The sequence below is a fragment of the Hippopotamus amphibius genome, chromosome 12, assembly GCF_030028045.1.
Source record: "Hippopotamus amphibius kiboko isolate mHipAmp2 chromosome 12, mHipAmp2.hap2, whole genome shotgun sequence".
Taxonomy (NCBI): domain Eukaryota; kingdom Metazoa; phylum Chordata; class Mammalia; order Artiodactyla; family Hippopotamidae; genus Hippopotamus; species Hippopotamus amphibius.
In genome coordinates, this window is record NC_080197.1 from 23,687,773 (window position 1) to 23,708,346 (window position 20,574).

At 52.6% G+C, this 20,574-nt stretch overlaps 1 protein-coding gene across 7 annotated transcripts in view; it reads right to left on the reverse strand.

Moving 5' to 3' along the window:
• DLGAP4 (DLG associated protein 4) overlaps positions 1 to 20,574 on the reverse strand; it is an 86,762-nt gene that overhangs the window by 52,949 nt on the left and 13,239 nt on the right. The window contains exons 1-2 of one of the 7 annotated variants that reach the window (XM_057701754.1): positions 10,670 to 11,481; positions 8,114 to 8,161 (exon numbers count right to left, since the gene is read on the reverse strand). The exons of 2 other annotated variants lie outside the window; for them this stretch is intronic. Coding sequence is in view for 1 of the 5 variants with exons in the window: in XM_057701750.1 (XP_057557733.1) it covers positions 10,670 to 10,700 (31 nt within the window). In the remaining 4 variants the exon portion in view is untranslated. Of the gene's footprint in view, positions 1 to 1,138; positions 3,164 to 6,003; positions 6,083 to 8,113; positions 8,162 to 10,669; positions 11,482 to 11,681; positions 11,773 to 20,574 lie in introns of those variants that run through there. 4 more of the 7 variants (XM_057701751.1, XM_057701750.1, XM_057701752.1 and 1 more) reach the window with 4 other exon arrangements.

Below are 20,574 nucleotides of genomic sequence, written 5' to 3' on the forward strand. Positions count from 1 at the left end.
AATTTGGAGCCTACCCAGCTTTTGAGGTCCTGAAGGTCACCCCCTCTCTAAAGCCTGCCTTGATTTGCTCCATCTTTTCCATCAGAGCCCCACACTCAACAAAGAGCCATCAAATGACTAACTCCTCGCCAAATACCAAGTGCACCTGCATCTTTCCAGGCATAGGACATGGACAGGCTTTAAATATTTCAAATCTTCTCTCTCCCCTTCGATGTCAATAAGAGCAGAGGCTAACATTTCTTAAGTGATTCCTCTGTGCCCAGCACTGTCCTGTGTGCTTTATACACACACACACACACATTCTTTCTCTTGTCCTCATACTGTGACTCAGCTCTTTTTTGCAGGTGAAGAAACTGAGGCCCAGAGAGGTTAAGCAACTTGCCAAAGCCTCACAGCTCCAAGTGGCAGCTCAGGATCTGAACCCAGGCAGTATGACTCCAGAGCTATGCTCTTAACTACGGGGCGGCACCACCTTTGGTGTGTGGGTTTCCATACATAGTTGGGCTCTGTAAGTGACAGTTTCTACCTCCCAGGAGAGCAGCATGGCCAGGTGTGGACCATCAATGCAGTCACTCAGCCACAACTTCCAGATCACCTACTGTGTGTTCAGAGTGTGTCGTCAGGGAGTAGACTTGAACCAACAGGGCTCTGTGCCTGGGGGCCTTGGGATTGTGCAGAGGAGAGGAGAGGTAGACAAAAGTGCTATTTGTTGAAGCAACAAAATTGCTACCCTATCTGCTTTGGCAAGGCTGAGAATTTCCTTAGAAAAAAGAGAAACAGGAACTTGAGACCCCAGCTAGTCAGGCAACAGCTAATCTTTGAAATACACATGTGAACCAACCGCTAGTGATACTCTCACTACCTCCTGGGGGACCAAAATCAATTCGACTGAACAGCAGAGCTAGAAGGAGCTCGCTCCTGCCAAGACACAAATGGGGAATCTGAGGTCCATAGCCAGGAAGGGGCTTGTCAGAGGCCACCTATCAACTCCTGGAGAAGCATGGCTCCCGTTCCCCCCACCCTGTCCTCTCCAAGTCCCTGGGACTGCAACCAGGACAAAAGGCTTTCAGGCCGTCTGGTTTCTTAGTGACCGAAAGTTTAAAGGTTTTCTTGGTGGAGACAGGGCACTAGCTCTTACCTTCAGAGAGAGAGGAACTGTTCTGTGAAAGCTGGATTCGGGAAGCTGGGGTTGATGTCCTAGGCCAACACAAGCCCAGCTCCAGCCCAGCCCTGCCCCAGAAGGACGGGAGTTCCAAAGGCAGCAGCTCCCCACCTGGGGCCACACCCGAGTGAGGGTGACTTTACCAGGGAACCCGTCGAACTGGGAACTGGCCGTCTCCCAGACAGCGGCAGGCCGGGCCAGGAGGCCACCGCCCGTCTGCAGGCTGGCGCCTCTCCCTGCCGGGCCCTGCCCGGCCCCCACCCCAGCCAGGCCTCCAGAACGAGGGTGGGAGCCAGTGGAGAAGAGGCCTGCTCCCCTCCTAGTGAGGTCCCCGGGAGGCCCACCCCAGCCTGGGCTGGTCCTGAAGCGGCTGCTTCCGGCTTTACCTTTTTCTTTCGCTTTGGTTTTTAACCCCAAAGTGAAACTAAAGACTGGGACGACGTGGGAAAGATGGTGAGAGTTAAGGCCTGAACACCTGGCTTCTCATCCCTGTGAGGCTGCTGACTCGCTGGGAAACTTGGGAGGAGGCCCTCAACCCCCAGCCTCAGTGCCCCCGTTGATAAAACAAGAGGAACTTGGCTAGTGATTTAAAGTGCCATTTTAAACTAGAAGAATGACGGAACTTCCCCTTCCTCATCCCTGCCACCACTGAGGATGAAAAGGAGCTGCAGAAATGATCTGAGGGGGACCCAAAAGGGCCTTCCTGTTGCCTTGCCCTCCTGGTCTCCCTGACTACCTCTCCCCAACCTTTATCCTGAGCAGCCCCTGGGGCAGAGGAAATTCAGGAAGACCCCAGGGATGAGCTTGATCTGGTTCTGGCACCACAAGAGGAGACACCAACAGCTGCCTGAAAACTCCCGCCCAAGGGCCGACCAGGCCATCTTCTAAGACTGACAGCAGCCCACCCAGTACTGGTCCAAAATTCACTTTCTGCCGACCCAGGGTGCCTGGCACAGTCTAGCTAAGACCACTGTAATCTGTTTTACAGTAATGTCCCACTGGCTGGCTTACCAAATCTCCCCACTAGCCTGGTGACATGAGAAAGGCAGGGATGAGCCTCCCCACCTCTCAGATGAGGAAAACTGAGGCTTGGCAAGGCACAGGGACATACTGGCCAAGTCAGCACTGGATTTAGGAGCTCAGTAAATATTTGCCGGATGAATGAGCTCACTGGCCCAGCCGTTGCCAAGCAGGTGCAGCACACACCAGAGAAGCACAGGAAGAAGGACACAGTGTGTGTGTGTGTGGGGGGGGGGGGGCATCTCTCCCTGGAGACCAAGTCACAAACAGGTCCCCAGGTACCTGGTTCTGTTTGTGTAACAGAACCCCCTCCCCACAGTCCTGGCTCCACTCCTGTTGTCCCTCCAGCCCATTTCTTCCCTTCATTCCTCACTACCTCCCACCTGCACCTTACTCTGGAGACATCTCATTGGCTAAGGGCTTCTGAATGACACTGACCAGCCTCCTTCCCCTCTCCGGGCTGGATTAGAATAGTCAATACTTAACCAAAGAAAGGAATATGAATCCAGGGGTGGGGGCAAGGTGCTTTTAAAAATATACAGATTTTCAGAACGCAAAAGAAGGTAACAAAATTTTAGGTGCACAGATTCTTCAAAACAGCAATTCCACTTGCAGGAATCACTCCCACAGCAATGTGTGCCCATGTGCATACGCCAGAGGGGAAGACTGCTCGCTGGGGCACTGCTTGTAGCAGCAAGGCTGGGAACAATCTAAAAGTCCCTTAGTAGAGGACTGGACAAACGACGGGTGGTCCATCCATCAATGGACTGTCACACAGCCATGTGTGTCCCCATAGGGAATAATCTACAACAGAGACAGCCTTGTGTGAAGAAGACAAGGTACAGAAGAGTGGGCAGTAGGTAATAAAAAGGGATATACTGACACAGCTGCCTGTGTACACAGAGTATGTCTGGAAGGAAACATTAGGACCATTCACAGTGATTATCTAGGAGCCTAGGTGGGAGAGACTAATTTTTCACCGGACCCTTTTTTTTCCTACAAAGTTTGAAATGTTTAACCACGTACACGTATTGCTTTCTCAATACACTCAAACGAATAATTTTTGCACATAAAAAATAACTTCAGCAAAATGTACCCAAAGAAGCTTCCCTCTGGGTTTCAGGCATCGGACTCCTTGGGGGCAGGGCCCAAACACCTGGATTCTGAAGTCTCCTTAAGGGCTGCTGGTCTACCCTTGCAGAACAGGTGGTCAGCCTCTGAGAGTAGATGGAAGCAACCTGGACACCACAGGGCTCTGGGCAGGGGAGAAAGTAGCAGGGAAGACTCAGGAAAAACTTGGCCTTAAGGCATAAGAAGGATTTGAAGAGGGCTTTGAATGCTGAGAGGGGAGGGTTCCTACAGGAAGGACTGGGGAAATCAAGTCAGGCTGGTAAGACAGGGGAAGGGGAAGAATGTCTCTCTCAATATGGGATCCTGGCAAGTCCCTTCCCCTCCAATACTTGGTTCCCACTCATGGGAAATGAGGGGACTGGCAGAGTCCCTTCCAGACTGATATCCTACGATATGCCTTTACTTCGGCTCATTTAATATTAATGGAGACAGGGAGGGTCCCCAGCTTAGCACATGGCCACAGGGCTCCACACCTGTGCAGACTGTAATCAAATATTTGGAGGCTAAAGAAAATTCAGGCCAGGATCTTAGGTACAGCAGCCCTTGGGCGACTTTCTCTCCCCTGGGGAGGAGCAGATGGCCTTCTGTAGAGATGCCCTCCCTCACCTTCTTGTTAATAATTAAGTCCTTACACCGAACACCTCTTTTGTCACTTTTGAAGTTCAGTTTGCAGAGACTTGCTGCGTTGGCTTGCTTTACCAAGATGCTCCAGGCTGAAGACTCACAGGCTACAACAGTCTAGGTCTAAGCCTCAGGCCCAAACTCCAGGGGTCTGCTGTGGAAAGAGCTCGGGGTGGGGTCAGGACTACGGGGGATCCTGGCTAGACCTTGATGATTCTGTGGACTCTGGGAGGTCAGGAGCTAAGTCTCTGAGACGGGTCTGCTTGCCACTGTATCCCCAGGGCCAGCTCATTGCCTGGCACACAGCAGGCACTTAATAAATATTTGTTGAATACGTGAACAACAGCTCAGCCAGTGAACCCCAGAGAGACCCTGGTCAAGTCACTTTCTGGAAAATGACAATGACAAGAATAGCAATGCCTCTTAGAGTTGTATAAGAATCTACTGAGATACGGTGGATGCAAGTGCTTTGAAATAAAAAACAGGCTACACGAACATTAAGGATCCAGAAACAATGTGCTGAAAACAAAATTAAAAAAATGAACATACATGAGAATGATCACATTTACAAGAAAGCACCTGGCAAATGCTAAACCGTTAATCAAATGAATTACTACAATTGAGAGGGAAAACACCGGTCACTTTAGTTTACTGCTCCAATGTCCGAACATTTCTCTGGCTGTGTCTGTTCCAGAGGAGCACAAAAATCCCTCAACAAAACCTCTGTCCTGATTTTGGTATGAAAAACATGGGTGCAGTTACAATTGTACCCTGCATACACCTGGGCTCAGAGAGTATTTGCCAAATTAGACTGGCGTGAGGACCCTGGGGGTGTTTACTGGAGACAAGGGAGGAGTGGGGTGAGCAGAGCACAGAGGCTGTGCCTGCCATGTGGTCTCATGTCCCCAGGCCAAGGCCCTGCTCGGGTGGGCACACAGAGAATGACTGGCCCACAGTTTCCTAGCTGCATACTGTGACCAATCATTGCTGCCTCCCCTGGTAGCCACTTGTAAGTACCAGTCCGGTCCCCTTCCCCTTGCCTCTGCCCAACGGGTATCCCTGGCTGCAGCCTGGAAAATGGGACTGGGCTTCATCACCTGGCTGTCCTGTGCCGAGAGCACCTCGGACAAGTCCCTTCCCACCACTGTGGCTGGGCCAGGGTCCACCCTCTCCGGTGGGGGCTGGCTGAGAATCCCAGTGTGCCCACTGTTGGACCAGACACACACGAGGCCCAACTCTAGAGGCTGCTCACAGCCTGGTGAGCAAAACTGCTGATGGGAAGGCCCCTCAACTCCCTGACTCTCCCACCTTCAAGAAATTCTGAGTTGTTACCCAGCCCCAACCTTCCAGGTCTTTAGAAAGTAGAGGGTTCTGGCCTTCAGGGGATATATTATGTGCCCCCAATTCAAGGGGCAAGAAGGCTCAGAATGCTTGGATCCTAACAGTAGCAGGTTCCTTTCCAAGAAGCAGAACTAAACTGGGGGAAGAGCCAGTGTCTGCAGACAGTCAGCCTTGGGTCTGAGCCACATGTTCTTTATCTGTAAAATGGGGATGGTGAAGTCCGCCTGCCGCAGGCTTGCGGTAAGGATTTCGTGAGAGCACCCGTGGAGGCCCTGGCACATGGCCTGGCATAGAGCAGGTGTGCGAGCAATGTGCTCAAACTGTTATTTCCTGCTCCGAGTAGCAACATCCACCCAACATCTTTCCCACTGGCCCATCAGCTCCCCCCCTCCCCGGGTCAGGCTTTCCTCAGGGAACACAACATCCTCTGCTACCCCAACTGGCCCTGCCCACTTGCACGGGCTCCACCCGAACCTGAACCCGTCCTCTCCCTTCTCCAGGTTGCTTGCAAAGCTCCTCCCTGTTGTCACTTTCATTCATTCCAATTCACTCAGTCTGACTCATCTTGAAAAAATCCTCCAGTTGTGCTCCCCTGCCTCTAAAGCCTTCCATGGCTCTCCAAATCCTCTGCTCTGTGTTCAATGCTGCCTACAGTCTCCTGGCCCCTCCCAGAGCCCTGATGCATCAGAAAAACTAGTCTACTCACTGTTTCCATAATATGTGCTTACCTTGTCCAGCCCCCGCACCTCTGCCTCTGCAGAAACCATTCCCAGGAATGTCAGTCCCAACGTCAGGCTCTGTGAATCCAGCCCCCCTCGCGAAGGCTCTTGTTTCCTCTGGCTCACGCTCACTTCTTCCTTCTCAGACAATGCTTTTCTTCAGCAGATGCTTAATTACAGACTGTCGCACAGTCTCTCATAATTGTAGGCCTTGTCTCCCTTGTCAGAGCCTAAGTTCCCAGGGGCAGAGGCCCTGTCTGTCTGATCTTGCCCATCCTCCCGCAGCCTGGCCCAGGGCTGGGAGGGCAGGCCCCTGGTCAGTAGGTGTTTTCCAAGCCCAGAGCAGCTCCAGGTTGAGCCGAGTCCAGTTCCAACCACTTGGGACCACTTTTCTTGCTCTGGCCCTATTCCCTGGCCAAACCAGACCTCCACGCACCAGCTTTCCCTGGGGTGATCCAGGACAGGGATAGAGAAATGGGGAAGCCCTGGATGGGGAGGCAGGGCTGTGGCTCTCACCTGGCCCTGACACAGTCTTGTTCTGGGATCCCAGGCATGTCCCTGTCCCTTCCCCTCCCTGGGCCTGTTTCTTACAGTGAAACAAGGAACAATAATCTTTTAGCTCCAGAATATGGATTTTATTTGTCTTTAAGGCACCCCTGGCTCCCCAGAGTGGGTGGGTGAGGAACCAGCTGATTCCAACACAGGCTGAGGGAGGGGAGGCTGCCATAGCCAGGACTGGGAAAGCTGGGAACCTGAGAGGCACTCACACCACACACCTCGACAACCTCACTGAATTCCTGCTGACGACCAGACTGCATTCCCGCCCAGGCGTTCAATTCCACAGCCCTCACCCCGGCCAGGCCTGATGGTGTCTGCTGCTGGGACTGAGCAGAGGAAGGGTAACCTGCTCCGGAAACAACCAATCCTGCCTGAAACAAAGACTATGATGAGGGGATCCGTCTCTTCACCTGTAAAACTGGGATGATACTGGGACCCGTACCATAGGACTGCTGCAATAATGCTATGGGACCATGCCAGGAACTGCTTCGCACCATCCCCGACACCCAGCAAACGGCAGTGTAGCAGACAGGTTCCCACGTCCTCAGGGGCCTTTCCAACATGAGCTCACATCCTCAGAGCAACCTGTGAGGAAGGTATTTCCATCCCAATCTGACACAGAAGGCGACTGTGCACAGAAGGCTCAGAGACTTGATCAATCCAAGGTCACACAGCAGGGACAAGCCAAACTGTGACACCAACCGAGGAAACTCGCAGTTCAGCTTTTCCCGGAGTGCGGCCCACAAGCTCTCAGCGTCAGACTCCCCCAGAGGGCTGGTTTAAAAAGCTGATTCCTGCCCCCAGACCTGCCAGACGAGAATCTTTGAGGATGGAGCTTGGGAACCTGAACTCTGTAAAAATGACGAGCCTAAGTTTTATATATGAGGAAACTGAGGCAGAGAGGTAAAGTGATCTCCAAGGTCACACTTTCAGCAAGTATGGACCTGGGACTGAATTCACAGTCTGACTCCAGAGGCAGCAATCAGAGACTTCCTGGAAGAGGTGGCGTTTGACAATGTGGGCCTCGAAGGGAAAAGAGGGCACCGTGGGGGAGGAGACAGCACAAACAAAGGCTTGGAGCAGGAGAGGCCAGGCAACAACTGCTCAGGGTGGCCTGTGCTTCCAGATCCCTGAGGTGTGAAGAAACACATATGGAGCCAGCACTGCAGCCTTCCCCAGAGAGCCCAGAGACAGGCACTCCTGAGCCAGCTGAGCTTCCGGGAGGAAAGCCTGTTGTGTGCGGGGTCTACAACCAGCAGAGCTGTGGCAGTGGCTCTCTGGGTGTATCTGGCTGCTGCTCAGGATGAGAAAGCCAGGGAAGGTGGTGACTCAGTCCCCACCCAACCTCAAGCTAGTCCCATTTAAATTTGAGATGAGCTCAGAGGCTGAGGAAATGTCAAGCAAACCCTCCTTACAGAACAGATGCCAGATCCCGAGAAGGCGGCCCGCGGGGTAGGCTACCAGGCGGCAGCCAGTCTGGAGCAACACTGTGGGTTGCAGGGAAAGAAAAGTCCAAAGGCCTGGGAGCAAGCCCTCCCTGGGCCCCCTATTCTTCATTCACCTGTGAAACAGGGAGAACTCCACCGGCTTTTGACTTCCTCTCAGGACTCTGGTGAGAAACAATGGTAAGGAAAGAGCCTTGCAGATTACACAACCATCTCACACAGCAAGTGCGAGATTAGAGGATTACTGCTGTTACATATTAGAATTGCCAGAAGGTGCTTTCCTTGTTACCTGAACCCCAGCCACAGGGGGTAGAGGCAGAGGCTGGGCCTCTGTCTTGTTCACACAAAAAGAAAAGGGATCCAGGTGTTATTTGGAGGCAAAACTTCACATTTATTCAATGCCTACTGTGTGCTAGGTATTTTTAAATATCGAATCTCACTTAACCCTCCTCACAACCCTGCAGTGTAAATATGATTATCTTGAGTCCAGATGAGGAAACTGAAGCTCAAAGGAAGTAACTAGCCCATGATTACACAGGCAGTGAATGGCAGTGACCAATTAAATCCCGGTGTCTGCGGCCCGAAAACCTACATTCTTTCTCTGGAACAGTTTGTTTAAGAGGCAGAACATGTCTGATAGAGGGGCCCAGTTCAAGCACTGCCTTCTTCTGGAAGCCTTTTTGATCCCTCTGCCTGGACAAGACCTCTCTCTGATGAAACCCTACAGCACATCCTCAACACACATCTGGCGGCACTCAACATTCTCCCTCTTATTTAGTGACCATGCACACTTTTAACAGGTGAGATGCGATGTAGGTACAAATAGGTGGCCTTTCAGTTACCTTAAAATCCTCAAATGTCAGAGCTGCAAGTGCCTAAGAGACCACAACATCCAGCTTCCTCATTTTTTCGAAGGAAAAATACAGACAGAGGAGGACACTTGTCTCAAGTCACACAGCATCTTAGCATCAGAGCCGAGAATAGAACCTTGGCATTCTGCCTCACAGTATTTCTTCAGGATTCTATGATTTCAGAATCAGTCTTAGGACAAGAATTATCATTCCCACTTTACAGATAAGGAAGCAGAAGCCCAGGGGAAAGCAGCCTCCCTGAGAGGGTGAGATGTGGGGACCACAACCCTGATTCCCCCCCGCTTCCAGGCCAGAGACCAAGCCCTTTCTCCTCCCCACTGCAAGTAGTCTATGTAGCATATCAAGCTCAGAGCCCACAGTAAAAAGTCAATGGACACTGGAAATTATTATACACCAGTGGGCAGGTGACACCAGCCTGACAGTGACCTCCTCAGAGGCAGTGCTATGGAAAAGGACACGGGAGTCCTGGCTGAATCCTCTGTGGGTCCCTGGCCTCTCTGGAGCTTGTCTATAAGATAAGGGGGCTACACCAGCTGATCTTATCTCCTCTTCCAAAGTTCTGGGACATCTAAGGCTCCTGACAGCAGACCCAGCTGTGTGTGGAACATCCCGGCTGGGGCCTTTGCTCCCCCGCTCAATGCGGAGCTGGAAAAGCACCCGGGCTCACAACCACAGACTGACTGATTTTATTGCCAAGTGCCACTGGCCAAGCAAGGCCCACCCAAAACAACAATGGGATGGAGCATGGAATATCCGACTGTCTCCCAGCACAGACATCCAGCTGGGCACACCCACCTATCTTTACAAACTGACAAAGAGCAACCAGGAATCAGGGCATAAAAAGGGGCAGCCTGCTCCTTGCCCTCCTGGAAGGGCAGGTGCATTTCTGAACCACCAGGGGGCAATGGAGTAGGGAGTAAAGAACTCTGGACTGGGGAGCCCCAGGCCTGGATCCCTGTCCCAGCTCTGCCGTGAACTAGCCTGTGTGCCCTGGGCAAGCTGCTTTCCCTCTGTGGGGCTCAGTTTAAAGGCAGGCTGACAGTTCCCGAAGTGTCTTTACAGATGTTTCATTTGATCGTCACGATAACCTTGTGAGGTTGGCATAATTATTCCCTTTTTACAGATGGAGAAAGTAAGACTTGGAAAGGTTGAGGGTCTCATTCAAGGTCGCACAGCTTGAGGTTGGCAGAACCACGGCCCCAGAGGTCTTAGACCACCAAACCCAACCCCCAAAGGTTGATCAAATGAAGAACAACTCCTCTCTCCCCTCACGCTGACTGACAGTCTCAGCAAGACCAAGGCACCACAGACCCTGGTTCACCTGCCCAGTCTGCTGGCTTGCAAAGTTCTGGCCACAAACCTGACAGCCCAGCTGCCAAGGAGGCCGCACCCCCCTGCAAAATTTGATTACTCAAGCTGGCAAGAACGCAGCCCCCACCCCCAGTCGGGTCTAAATAAACGCCCAAGTGATATCACATCCTGCTGGCTCCAAAATAGCCCAGGCCTGCCCACAAGCGATCACAAAATGCCAGGCCATGCAGGGCCAAGCGGGCAGGGATGCCCAGCCCGTGGCACCGTCCACACACACAAGCAACTAAAGCAGAAGCCTCAGAGCAGAAGGCCCCCCCCACTCCCACCTCGGCCAGATAGCCTGGCCCCTCCCTCCTTGTCCCCTTTATGGGGAGGCCCCACAGCCTCCTGCCCCAGCACCAGCCCTCGCCCCAGCGCCAACCCCATGGAGCCTCAGCCGCGGCCAGCCTGCGGGCGACTCCGGCCCGACCCGGACACCCCACCACTCACATTGCTTCAAGAGCTCCAGACACAAAGCCATGAGGGCCGGATGGGGGTCAGAGACCCAGAGACCGGCAAAGACAGAAAAGGGGAGAGGGAGAGACACAGGAGCAGAGAGAAGGGGAGACAGGGGACCGGGGCAGAGAAAGCAGGGGGTGGGGGGAGGGGAGGGAGTAAAGAGCTCTGGGCAAAGGAGTAGCCTCAAAAGGGGGTCCGCAGCGCAACACACATCGAGTGGTGACACCAGCAAGACAGATGGGGGGGGGGAGCAGAGAGAGGCAGGGAGAGCAAAGCAGGGGACCCCGACCCAGAGGAATGGGGGGCGCGGAGGCCCAAGAGAGAACAAGGAGACAGCGACAGGGGACAAACCAAGGCAAGGCAGGGAGGGGCGCTGAAGTCAGGGACATCAAAAGAGAGAAAACCCCGAAGAAATGAGGGCTAAGAGGAGGCAAGACCCCCGGGACTTGGGGGGACAGATGGAAGGGAGGACCCCCAAGGGATGTGCGGGAAGCTCAGACGAGAATCCTGGGGGTGTGTGGAAGGTGTTCCGAAAAAAAGGCCCCCAAAGATGAGGGGGCGCTCAGAGGGGGAGTCCCGAAGAACGGGGGCGCTCAGAGAGGGAGGCTCTGAGGGATGAGGCGAGCCCTTTGAGGGGGTACCCGAGATCCGGCAGCGAGGGAGGGGCGGGGAGGCAGCGCGAGCGCAGAGACAAAGAGACAGCGAGCCAGGGAGAGACAAAGCGGGCGGAGCGGGGAGACGGGCCCGAGGGCTGGTGGCCGGACAGAAGGACGGAAGCGCGAGCGGGTGGTGGGGACGGACGGACGGACAGACGGAGAGGAGGGCGGGGGCAGGGCCGGGCGGGGGCGGCGCCCGTCTCCTCGCGGGGCCGCGGCTGCTCCGGGCGGCGCTGGGCGGGCCCCAGGCGTCCGGGCTGAGGAGGCGGCGGCGACGACGTGGACCGGACAGACCGACGAAGTGACGGACGGGCTGGCGGCAGCTGCGGCCAGCGGCGGGCACTCACCCTCCTCCCTCACGCGGCCCGGCCCGAGGCTCCGGTTTTGTACGCCCGAGGGGCGGGGCCTCTGGGTTAAAGCCCCGCGCCGGCCCCGCCCCGCCCCGCCCCCCGCGTCAGCCGGGCGCGCGCGTCGCTCGGGACTCCCGGGATGGGCGGGGGCGCGCGCAGCCCTCTCGGCACGTGGCCCGTCGCGCGCGCGCGCGGCGGCGCAGGTGCGCAAGCGCGCGGGGCGCTCCGTCCAGCCCACGCCCAGGCCGCCCGACCCCGAGAGGGAGCGCGCGCCCACGTCAGCACGCGCATGCCGGAGCACGGGGGACTCCGCCCCTCCAGCCGCCCCCACCAAACCGGTTCCAGCTGGAACGAGACGCATGCTCCCTGACAAGAGAGGCGCCAAGAGCGTCTGTACGGATTTACTGTGGCGACTCCTCGCTGTTCTTGGGAGAAACTGAGGCTCGGAGCAAGCAGCCTGACGTGGTCTTCTCTCCTCTGTGAGATCAAATTAGCCCCCAAGAATTATCGACGCGACGTCCTGAGTGTTTCTAGTTGTCCCCTCCACTCCATCCTTGCTTTGCTGTGCCCATCTGGGGTCCTCCAGGTTGGGTTCGAATCCCCGCTCAGCCTTTGGATGGCTGTGTGACCTTGGACAAGATGCTCATTCAACCTCTTGAACCTTCGTTTCCTCTTTAGTAAAATAAACCATCACATCCGCGATGCCTTGGAGAGCCAAGTACAGTAGGAGCTGCCTAAATTCATAAGTCACTCCCTTCACGGCTCATGGCCTCCGCAGTTACCCACTTCTCCCCTGCGAGTCCCCCTGTTCACAGTCCTGGTCCTTGAGGGTGTCATCCCTCTAGGCCGCACCTACAGTAGGTCCGCCGTCTGCAGATACAGCTTCTGCTCCCCGACCTGCCTTGCTGGGTGACCTAGGCAACTCCCTTCCCTTCTCTCTGCATCTCTTTTTCAAACGTAAAATGGAGAAAAGAATCTTACTGAAGAAGATGATAGTCTTTCCAATACCAGTCATGATTTTTGCATAAAGGTATAATAATAACGAAAGCAACTGAGGGTTATTGAGCCATTTGGATGCCAGGCACTGTACTAAGCACTTGGAAAATACTAGCTTATTTTGCCCTGCTCACAGTCACTATGGTACACCTATACCATTCATTTAGTCTTTATCTTTAGATTGGTTACTTAGGAAAATTCAGGAAGCCCCAAAGCACATGCCTGACTCTGTTTTGCTCTGCCCTAATCACACCTACCCCTGCTCCTCCTCCAAAATACTAAGCGCAAACCACCCCCCCCCCCACCCCCACCCCCCTGCCCCACCTAAGGGCCTTTGTACCACTCTTCTCCTGCCTGGAGTACCTCCCCAGCACTACTCCTTCCCTCACTTCCTTCAAGTGTTTGCTCAAACATCTTTCTCAATGAATTCTACCCTGGTAACCTGTTTATGCTGCAATACCCCTCTCCTCCCCCTGCTGGCACTCCCAGTACTCCTTGCCCTACACTACTTTCCAATAAACCATATACTTACTTGCATTATTTATGCTTATTGTTTTTTTCTGCTTCCCCCCATCTACCCCCCCCCCCCAAGAATGTAGTCTCTATGAAGGCAGGGGTTTCTGTGTTGTTCACTGATGTGTGCCTGGTGCCTAGAGCACAGCCTGGCCCATTGTAAGTGATCAGTAAGCAACTACTCAAAGAAAGAGTTGCCGCATTGCAAGGCTCCTGCCCTTCACCACAGCCTTAGGGCCTCCAAGGTCCAACTTAAGCACCTCAGTCTCTCCTCCTTCCGCCTGACCTCTTTACCCCAGAGGGAGTAAGGAATTATTCTTGTTCAAGAATCTCAATTCTGGGGTTCCTGGCCTGCCCACCAGTCATTAAGCCCAATCACTATTTGCCCCAAAAAGCTCAATGGGTCTGCCTAAAAATGGGACTTAGGAGAATGACTCAGTTACCCAGGGATTTCCTGGTCCAAGGCTGGGTGGGACCCAGGGAAGAAGCCCACCTTCTGCCCACTGCCCTCTGTGGAGAGGTGCCTATTTCAGGAGGTGGGAATTCTGGCTCCTCATCACTCACTCTAGGAAGGCCTCCTGGACCCTCCCATTACTCTCTGACTCTATGGCTGCGGCCCAGGCCTCACTGTGCCTTGCCTGGACCACTGCACAGCCTCCGATCCATCCTGCCTATGTTGCCAGACAATTCTCCCTGAAACGCCTGTGACCACACTGCCTCTTTACCAGGACCTTGGATGGCTCGCCCACACCCAGGATAATGGGGAACTCAAGTCAGGCAGACCCTAAGTGGGAAACAGCTCCTTGACCTATTAACTTGGTGAACTTGTCTTGACACTTACCTCTTCTAGGCTACAGTTACCTTACTAAATATCTGTAAACATGTATGTGCATGCATGTATGTGTGTTTGTGTGTGTGTGTGGGGGGGGGGGTTAACGGGGCTAAATCAGGAATGTCAGATAAGTGCAACGCTCCTGGCCAAAGCAGACATCAGTAATCGATGGTGGCACACTGCTCTGCTTAACTCAATCTCAATCCTGAGCTCCAGCCATCACAGATGACAGGTGAGTTGAAGTCTATTTGCATCTCTGGACTCGATGGTCTTTGAGGTTCCTCTCAGCCCCGACACTCTGGGGGCTGGAGTGTCCAACCTGAAAGGAGCCTGTAGTGTAATAACCAGAGATTATGGAGCGTTAGGCCTGGGAGAGGGTTTGGGGGACAGGCTGCCTGGAAGGCTGGCTGCTTACTGCGAGCCTGGCAGCCTCCCTTCCTGTATCTGTGGAGGAGAGAGTGAATCAGAGAAGAAACTGAGAGTTCTGGGGGAGGGGAGGGGGGACAAAGAAGGGAGGACAGCATTCTGTGACTTGGATAGGAGGTGTTTGGGGGTCCCCAAACCCAAGCCTCACAACATAGATGGAGAATCTGAGGCACAGGGAGGGGCCAGGACCCACCCAGAGTGACACAGCGGAGCTGAAACTAGAATTCAGGGCCCTAAGCAAGCAGCAAGGGTGTTTCCCAGGCCAGGAACCTGTCCCAAGCACTGGCAGAGAGTGCCCAGGTGTATGTGCCTCTGTGTGTGTACCCACAGGTACCCATGTGCAGGTGCAGAGAATACAGCTGGTGTGGGGCGGGGCGGGTGGCAGGTACCACCCAGCAGCCCACCACTGCCACACCTGGGTGATATCACAGCCTCCTTTGTGATTCAGAGGGAGTGGGAGAGACACAGAAAGGGAGGCTGTAGAGAGAGAAAATCCAGAAATTGAGAGGAAAGAAAGGGAAAGAGGTTTGGGGGTGGGGGGGAGAAACAGGGCTGGGGGAGACAGATGGAAGGCTAAGATGCTGGAGGGGAGGGGAAGCTGGAAGAAAGGGATGGACGGAGGGAGGGAGGAGAGGAGAATGAGCACTAATGGGAGGTGGGCAGCATCAGAGAAGGGAGGAGGGGGCGGAGGGAGTTCTCTGGTCTTTCTTTCTCAGAATTGGAGAGAGGCGGGCGGGATGGGGCAGACTGAGGGGGTAACGGCACCCCCCTGGCCCTCCCAGGTAGGTCCTTTGGTTGGGGAGGGGCATGTATATGTAACGGAGCTGCTGCTTCCCCCACCATCCCAGCTGGGGCTGACCCCGCCTGCCAGTCACCTGCCAGAGCTATTTCTGGAATGTGGGATCTGGGTCAGAGAGGGGGAGGGAAAAAGGGGGTGCCTGCGGAGGCAGTACTGGCAGCTGGGGAGCTGGCCAGCTCCATGCCCTGCCCACGGCCACTCTGGAGGGGTCCGCCCCTTCCAGGCTGTCATCATCTCAGTAACTGCCCCCCACATCTACCCAGTTGCCAGCATTTGGCCTGAGAGCATATGTGCCCATGTGAGAGGGACAAAGAGCTTTCAGGCCCCTCAGCAACTTGGGGGCTCAGAACAGCCCTAGGCAGGGGACAGGCCCCAGACTGCTCACTTCTTGGAGATGTATGCTGAGGACAGGGGGCAGCCTTCTGAGCAGGGGTGACCCCTGAAGGGAGACAGTGGCTGAGGGAGGGGGTGCCTGTGTGTGTTGGGGTGTGTCTGCAAGGAGGGAGGTGATTACAGGTGCCAGTTTTACACTGATGAAGGAGGCCATGTATAAGGTAGGTGCTGTTCACAACACAGACATAATTGAATTATATATTTCTTATGACACATTTGTGGCAGATGGCAGTAACGGACCTTATTCTAATAAAAATTGCGCATCATGATAATTTTCCAATAGATGAAAGTGTCTTTCCTAACCCAGCACTAAGGTACCGTAGGGACCAACCGCAGCTCTGGGCACAGGTCTGAAAAATCTGGTGGCTTTGGTTTTCCCTGCAAGGCAGGTGAGTTTACCTGCTGAGCATGAGGGGATCGGGGGTTGAAGGACAGAGGAGCAAGTATGTGGTGGTCACCATGGAGAACTGGAAGGAGGGCTGAGTGGGGAAACATGGGGTGAGGGTGGATTTTTTTGGTGGCTCCAATTTGTCAGGGGCACGATTTCCTCGCAGGTGTCGAGGTGGCATGAATCTTGAAGGAGACACACATATGTGAGAGCATGTGCAACTCTATGTGAGATTAGGTGTATGTGTGTGCATGTGAGAATATCAGTGTACATGTGTTTTTATATGTTTTCATAGAGATAGGTCTAAGGTACAGAACCTTATATATGTCCATAAGTAGGTGGATATATGCACACATGTCTGGGTAGGTGTCAGCCTTTGCTACCAATACTTTCTCGAGTATCTTGATCTGGGCTTAAGCCTCCAAACTGAGACTAATTGGAGCCCCGCATTCTTACATTAAAGCCAGAGATGCTGGATCATTCATAAGGGATGTGCTGAAGGGGCTGTGATTGAATTTTTGGCCTCAGTTCTCAACCCTTCCCTGTGTTCATGCCCTTTGCTATGTAACTGCAGTTTCTCCCACAAAAGGTTGAGTGTATTTCCCTGGACCTTGACTTTGGGCTCATGTGACTTGCTTTGACCGACCAGATGTTCACAGATGTGACACGGAGACCTGAAATATGCTTGTAGAGTGGGATTTGCCCTCTTATACTTCTGCCACCACCATGAGGAGAATATGGCCTGGCTAGGGCACTGATTCCAGGAGTACACTTTGGTTCCAGGAAGAGGATATAGGACACGCAGAGTAGAGCCAGCCGACCAGAGATCTCATAAATGAGAACAAATGTGTACTATGGTGTGCCACTGACATCAGATGTGCTTGCTTGTTACACAGCATTACTGTGATAACAGTTGATAGATACAGAAATTGGTACCAAGAGTGGGGTGTATTAGCAACAAAAACAAAAATATGTAGCGTTGGCTCTGGGACCAACTGGTGAGCAGTGAGCAAACTCATAGGGGAATTGCAAAAAGATGACGCATACTATGCAGAGAAAAAATGCTTGGTAAAACTGTCAATCTGTAGTAAATTGAAGAGAACCAATGGATTTGGGCAAGATAGCTTCCAAATAAAATGCTGAAAGCAAGAGCTTGCTCCTTTGGGCTGAATTTGATAAACACTTACAAGAAAGAGGAATTCATAAAAGAAATAGGGAGTGTCACGGGGAGTGTTTAGAGGGATACAGAGAGCCCAGAACTTGCTGTGTTGGGAAATAAATCAGTCAACTCCAGCTTCTCCAGCCAGTAAATCAGTTTCAAATTAATATACAGCCTGGGGACAAAGATCAGACCAAGGTCATGGCCAGTTAAGATACAGCATGAGGGCCAGATCAAATTGAGGGTGTGGTTACATCTTTTATTAATACTCAAAATAATAAGGTACCATTTAGTAGATGTGTTCAGCTGCTCAGAAGGGCTTCCAGAAAGCTTAAGAGCATGGCCCCACAGCCTGATGCACCCAAAGTCATCACAATTGAGTCGAGAGACACTGGCATGACTCAAAAATAATTGAGGGTGTGCTTTTTGGTACATGGAATTAAGTGGAATCAAATACATAGAAAACCTATAAAGTGTTTGAGGGAGGTTTGTGGCCACAACTCTGAGCAGCTCAGGCTAAGGGGACTGAGACCACTCAAGATGTAAAAAGACATCTGGGTCCCTCACTTTCTTCAGGCAGGAAGCAGGCAAAGAAGGCTGTTCGGCTGCCCTAAGGCCTATTCCCCAATGCTTTCTTTAGACGTGGCCAAAAAGGCTAATGGAAAAGGAAGGGCTTTCAGAGAGCAGAGCCAAGAGTTACAGGAAGCCATGGCTTAAGAATAGAACCTGGGAATAAAACTTGGGCCTAATCAGGAGACATTCCCTATCCCAGAGTATTTGCCCAACATCTGCCCAGAAGGACTTCAGAATGGCCATGGATCAGTAAGTCTCTGAACTCTTTCTTCCTCCTTTCTGAACAAGAGTGTGGACTGCAGTCATCCTGTCCCTATTTCACCAACATATGCTGGGTGTATGTGTGGGGGTGGGGGTGGGGGGGGTGGGAGGTAGATACCTTTTTATATATATATATATATTTTTTTTTTTTTTTAGGTTGCTCGATCAAGAGAAGCCACACCCAGATCTGACACAGATCATGAGATCTTTTTTCCTTTTTAAAATATTTATTTATTTATTATTGAAGGACAGTTGATTTACAATATTATGTTAGTTTCAGGTGTACCATAAGATCTTGATGTTGTGATTGGATGAGACTTTTCAAGATCTTTAGGATAAGGGTATTTTCTGTGAGAGGGACATGAATAAGTGTGGCCAAGAAAGTGGACCACAGGAGATTGAATGACTGACCTGATTCTTCACCCCTTCCTCTATCCACACCCTTTACCGTATGAATCAGTTTCTTACACAAAGGTTGGAGGGTACTTCTTCATCCTTTGTCTTTTGTCTTTGAGCTCTGTCATAGGACTCCCTCTAACCAATAGGATTTTAGCAGATATTATGCAAGCAGGGACCTTGAAATGTGCCTGTGTAGTTAGGCTTGCTCTCTTGTGCTTCTGCCATCACCATAAGAAGAACACGCCCTGCCGAAACCGCTGATCTCAGGAGGACCCTTTGGTCTCAGGAGAAGGGGGAGAAACATGTGGAGCAGAGCCATTCTAGCTGACCCACAAACTCGGGAGCAAGAAATAAATGTTGGGACTTCCCTGGTGGTGCAGTGGTTAAGAATCCGCCTGCCAGTGCAGGTTCGATCCCTTGGTCCAGGAGGATCCCACATGCCGTGGAGCAACTAAGCCTGTGCACCACAACTACTGAGCCTGCTCTCTAGAGCCTGCGAGCCACAACTACTGAAGCCCGTACACTCTGGGGCCTGTGCTCCGCAACAAGAGAAGCCACCACAATGGGAAGCCTGCGCACCACAATGAAGAATAGCCCCTGCTTGCCACAACTAGAGAAAGTCTGCACGCAGCAATGAAGACCCAATGCAGCCAAAAATAAATAAATAAATATTTTTTTTAAAAAAAGGAAAGAAATGTAACTTGTATTACACTGATTTTTGTAGTTGTTTGTTATGCAGCACTATTGTAGCAAACAGCTGACTAATACTGGGACCCAAACAGTTCTGGGACATGTAGCCCATCATCAATCCTCAGTCCATTCATGAGTGATTGGGGTCGGGGGAGATTGGTGAGTGAAGGTTTATTTGAAGAAAATTGCTGAGGTGCTGTCTGATTCCCCAGGCTCACCTCGTGCTTAGAGAACTTCCCTTGGGCCTGATGATGTGGGGAATCTGATCCTTTACCCAGAGCTCCTAGAAGATTGTAAAGGAGTGCCTGGGAGAGCTGGCAGGGACCCCCTGGATTTGGAAGCCAAAGAACCTGGACCCCAACATCTGCCTGGAAACTTCTAAAATGGAGAGGCTGGCAGGGCCAGCTGTGACAGCAGGCCTAGAGAGAAGGCTGCAGCAGACCTATACTTTCAGAGTTCTGCAAGGCACAGGCTTCATTTTCACATGCGTTAGGTGGGAACAGAGGGAGACAGCAGGGCTGGAGTTGTCATCAGAGGAGTCTGCCCAAGATGCCTACCTGGCAGGGCCAGGTAACCCTGGCAAAAAGAGGCTGGGGGCGGGGAGGGGAACCCCTGGATGGAGAAGCTGAGAGGGAATAAGCAGCAGTGGCCTGGAGGGGGACTGCCGATGCCAGGAAAGAAGACGCCACGAGGGCCTGGCAGGATAGGAGAAACTCCGAAAGCGCCGCCTAAGAGAAAGAGCTAGCAAGTGGCATCTATCGCACAGACAGTCCTGATGCTAGACCGCACCTGCACTAGCGACCTCCCCCCTCAATGGAGGAACCAGAAATGGCCACTGGTGAACAAGGAACAGAGAAGACACTGGCCACCACGTCCCACTCCCCGCTGTGGGCTTCCCAGCCCAGTCAGGCCCTAGCTGCAGGTGCATGAGGTCTGAAGAGGACGAGACTGATATTTTGTTTTGAAATGAGACCAGACTTTCAATACCTGAACACGAGACTGTTCCTGAAGGCCTAAAAGTGACTGGAAAAGCTCAGGGATCTGCCCAGACATACATCACCCATGATTTGAAACAAAGCAGTTTCTTGCTCTGCCCCCTGCCTTTGCAGTTCATTCAGTCAATAAGCTGGTTTCTTGTGTATAGAACACCCATGAGATTCAGGCTCACTTACTTATATCAAACACACCAACTGAGCACTTGAAACACGTGTCTTTTCCTACAATAATCCAACCCCAAATGCCTTTGATTGTCAGGAGGCTCAGAGTCAAGTCTGAGAACCAGTGATAACAGCTATACTTGTCAGCTCCTACCACATGCAAGGGCCCGCCTAAACTTCCCCAGGCACAGCCTTATTTCATCTCCCTGAAAGCTCTCTGAAGTCTGGCTTATGCCTCAATTTATAGATGGGGAAACTGAGGCTCAAGGAGGAAAACTCGCTAGTCAGGGTGAGATTGAAGTTA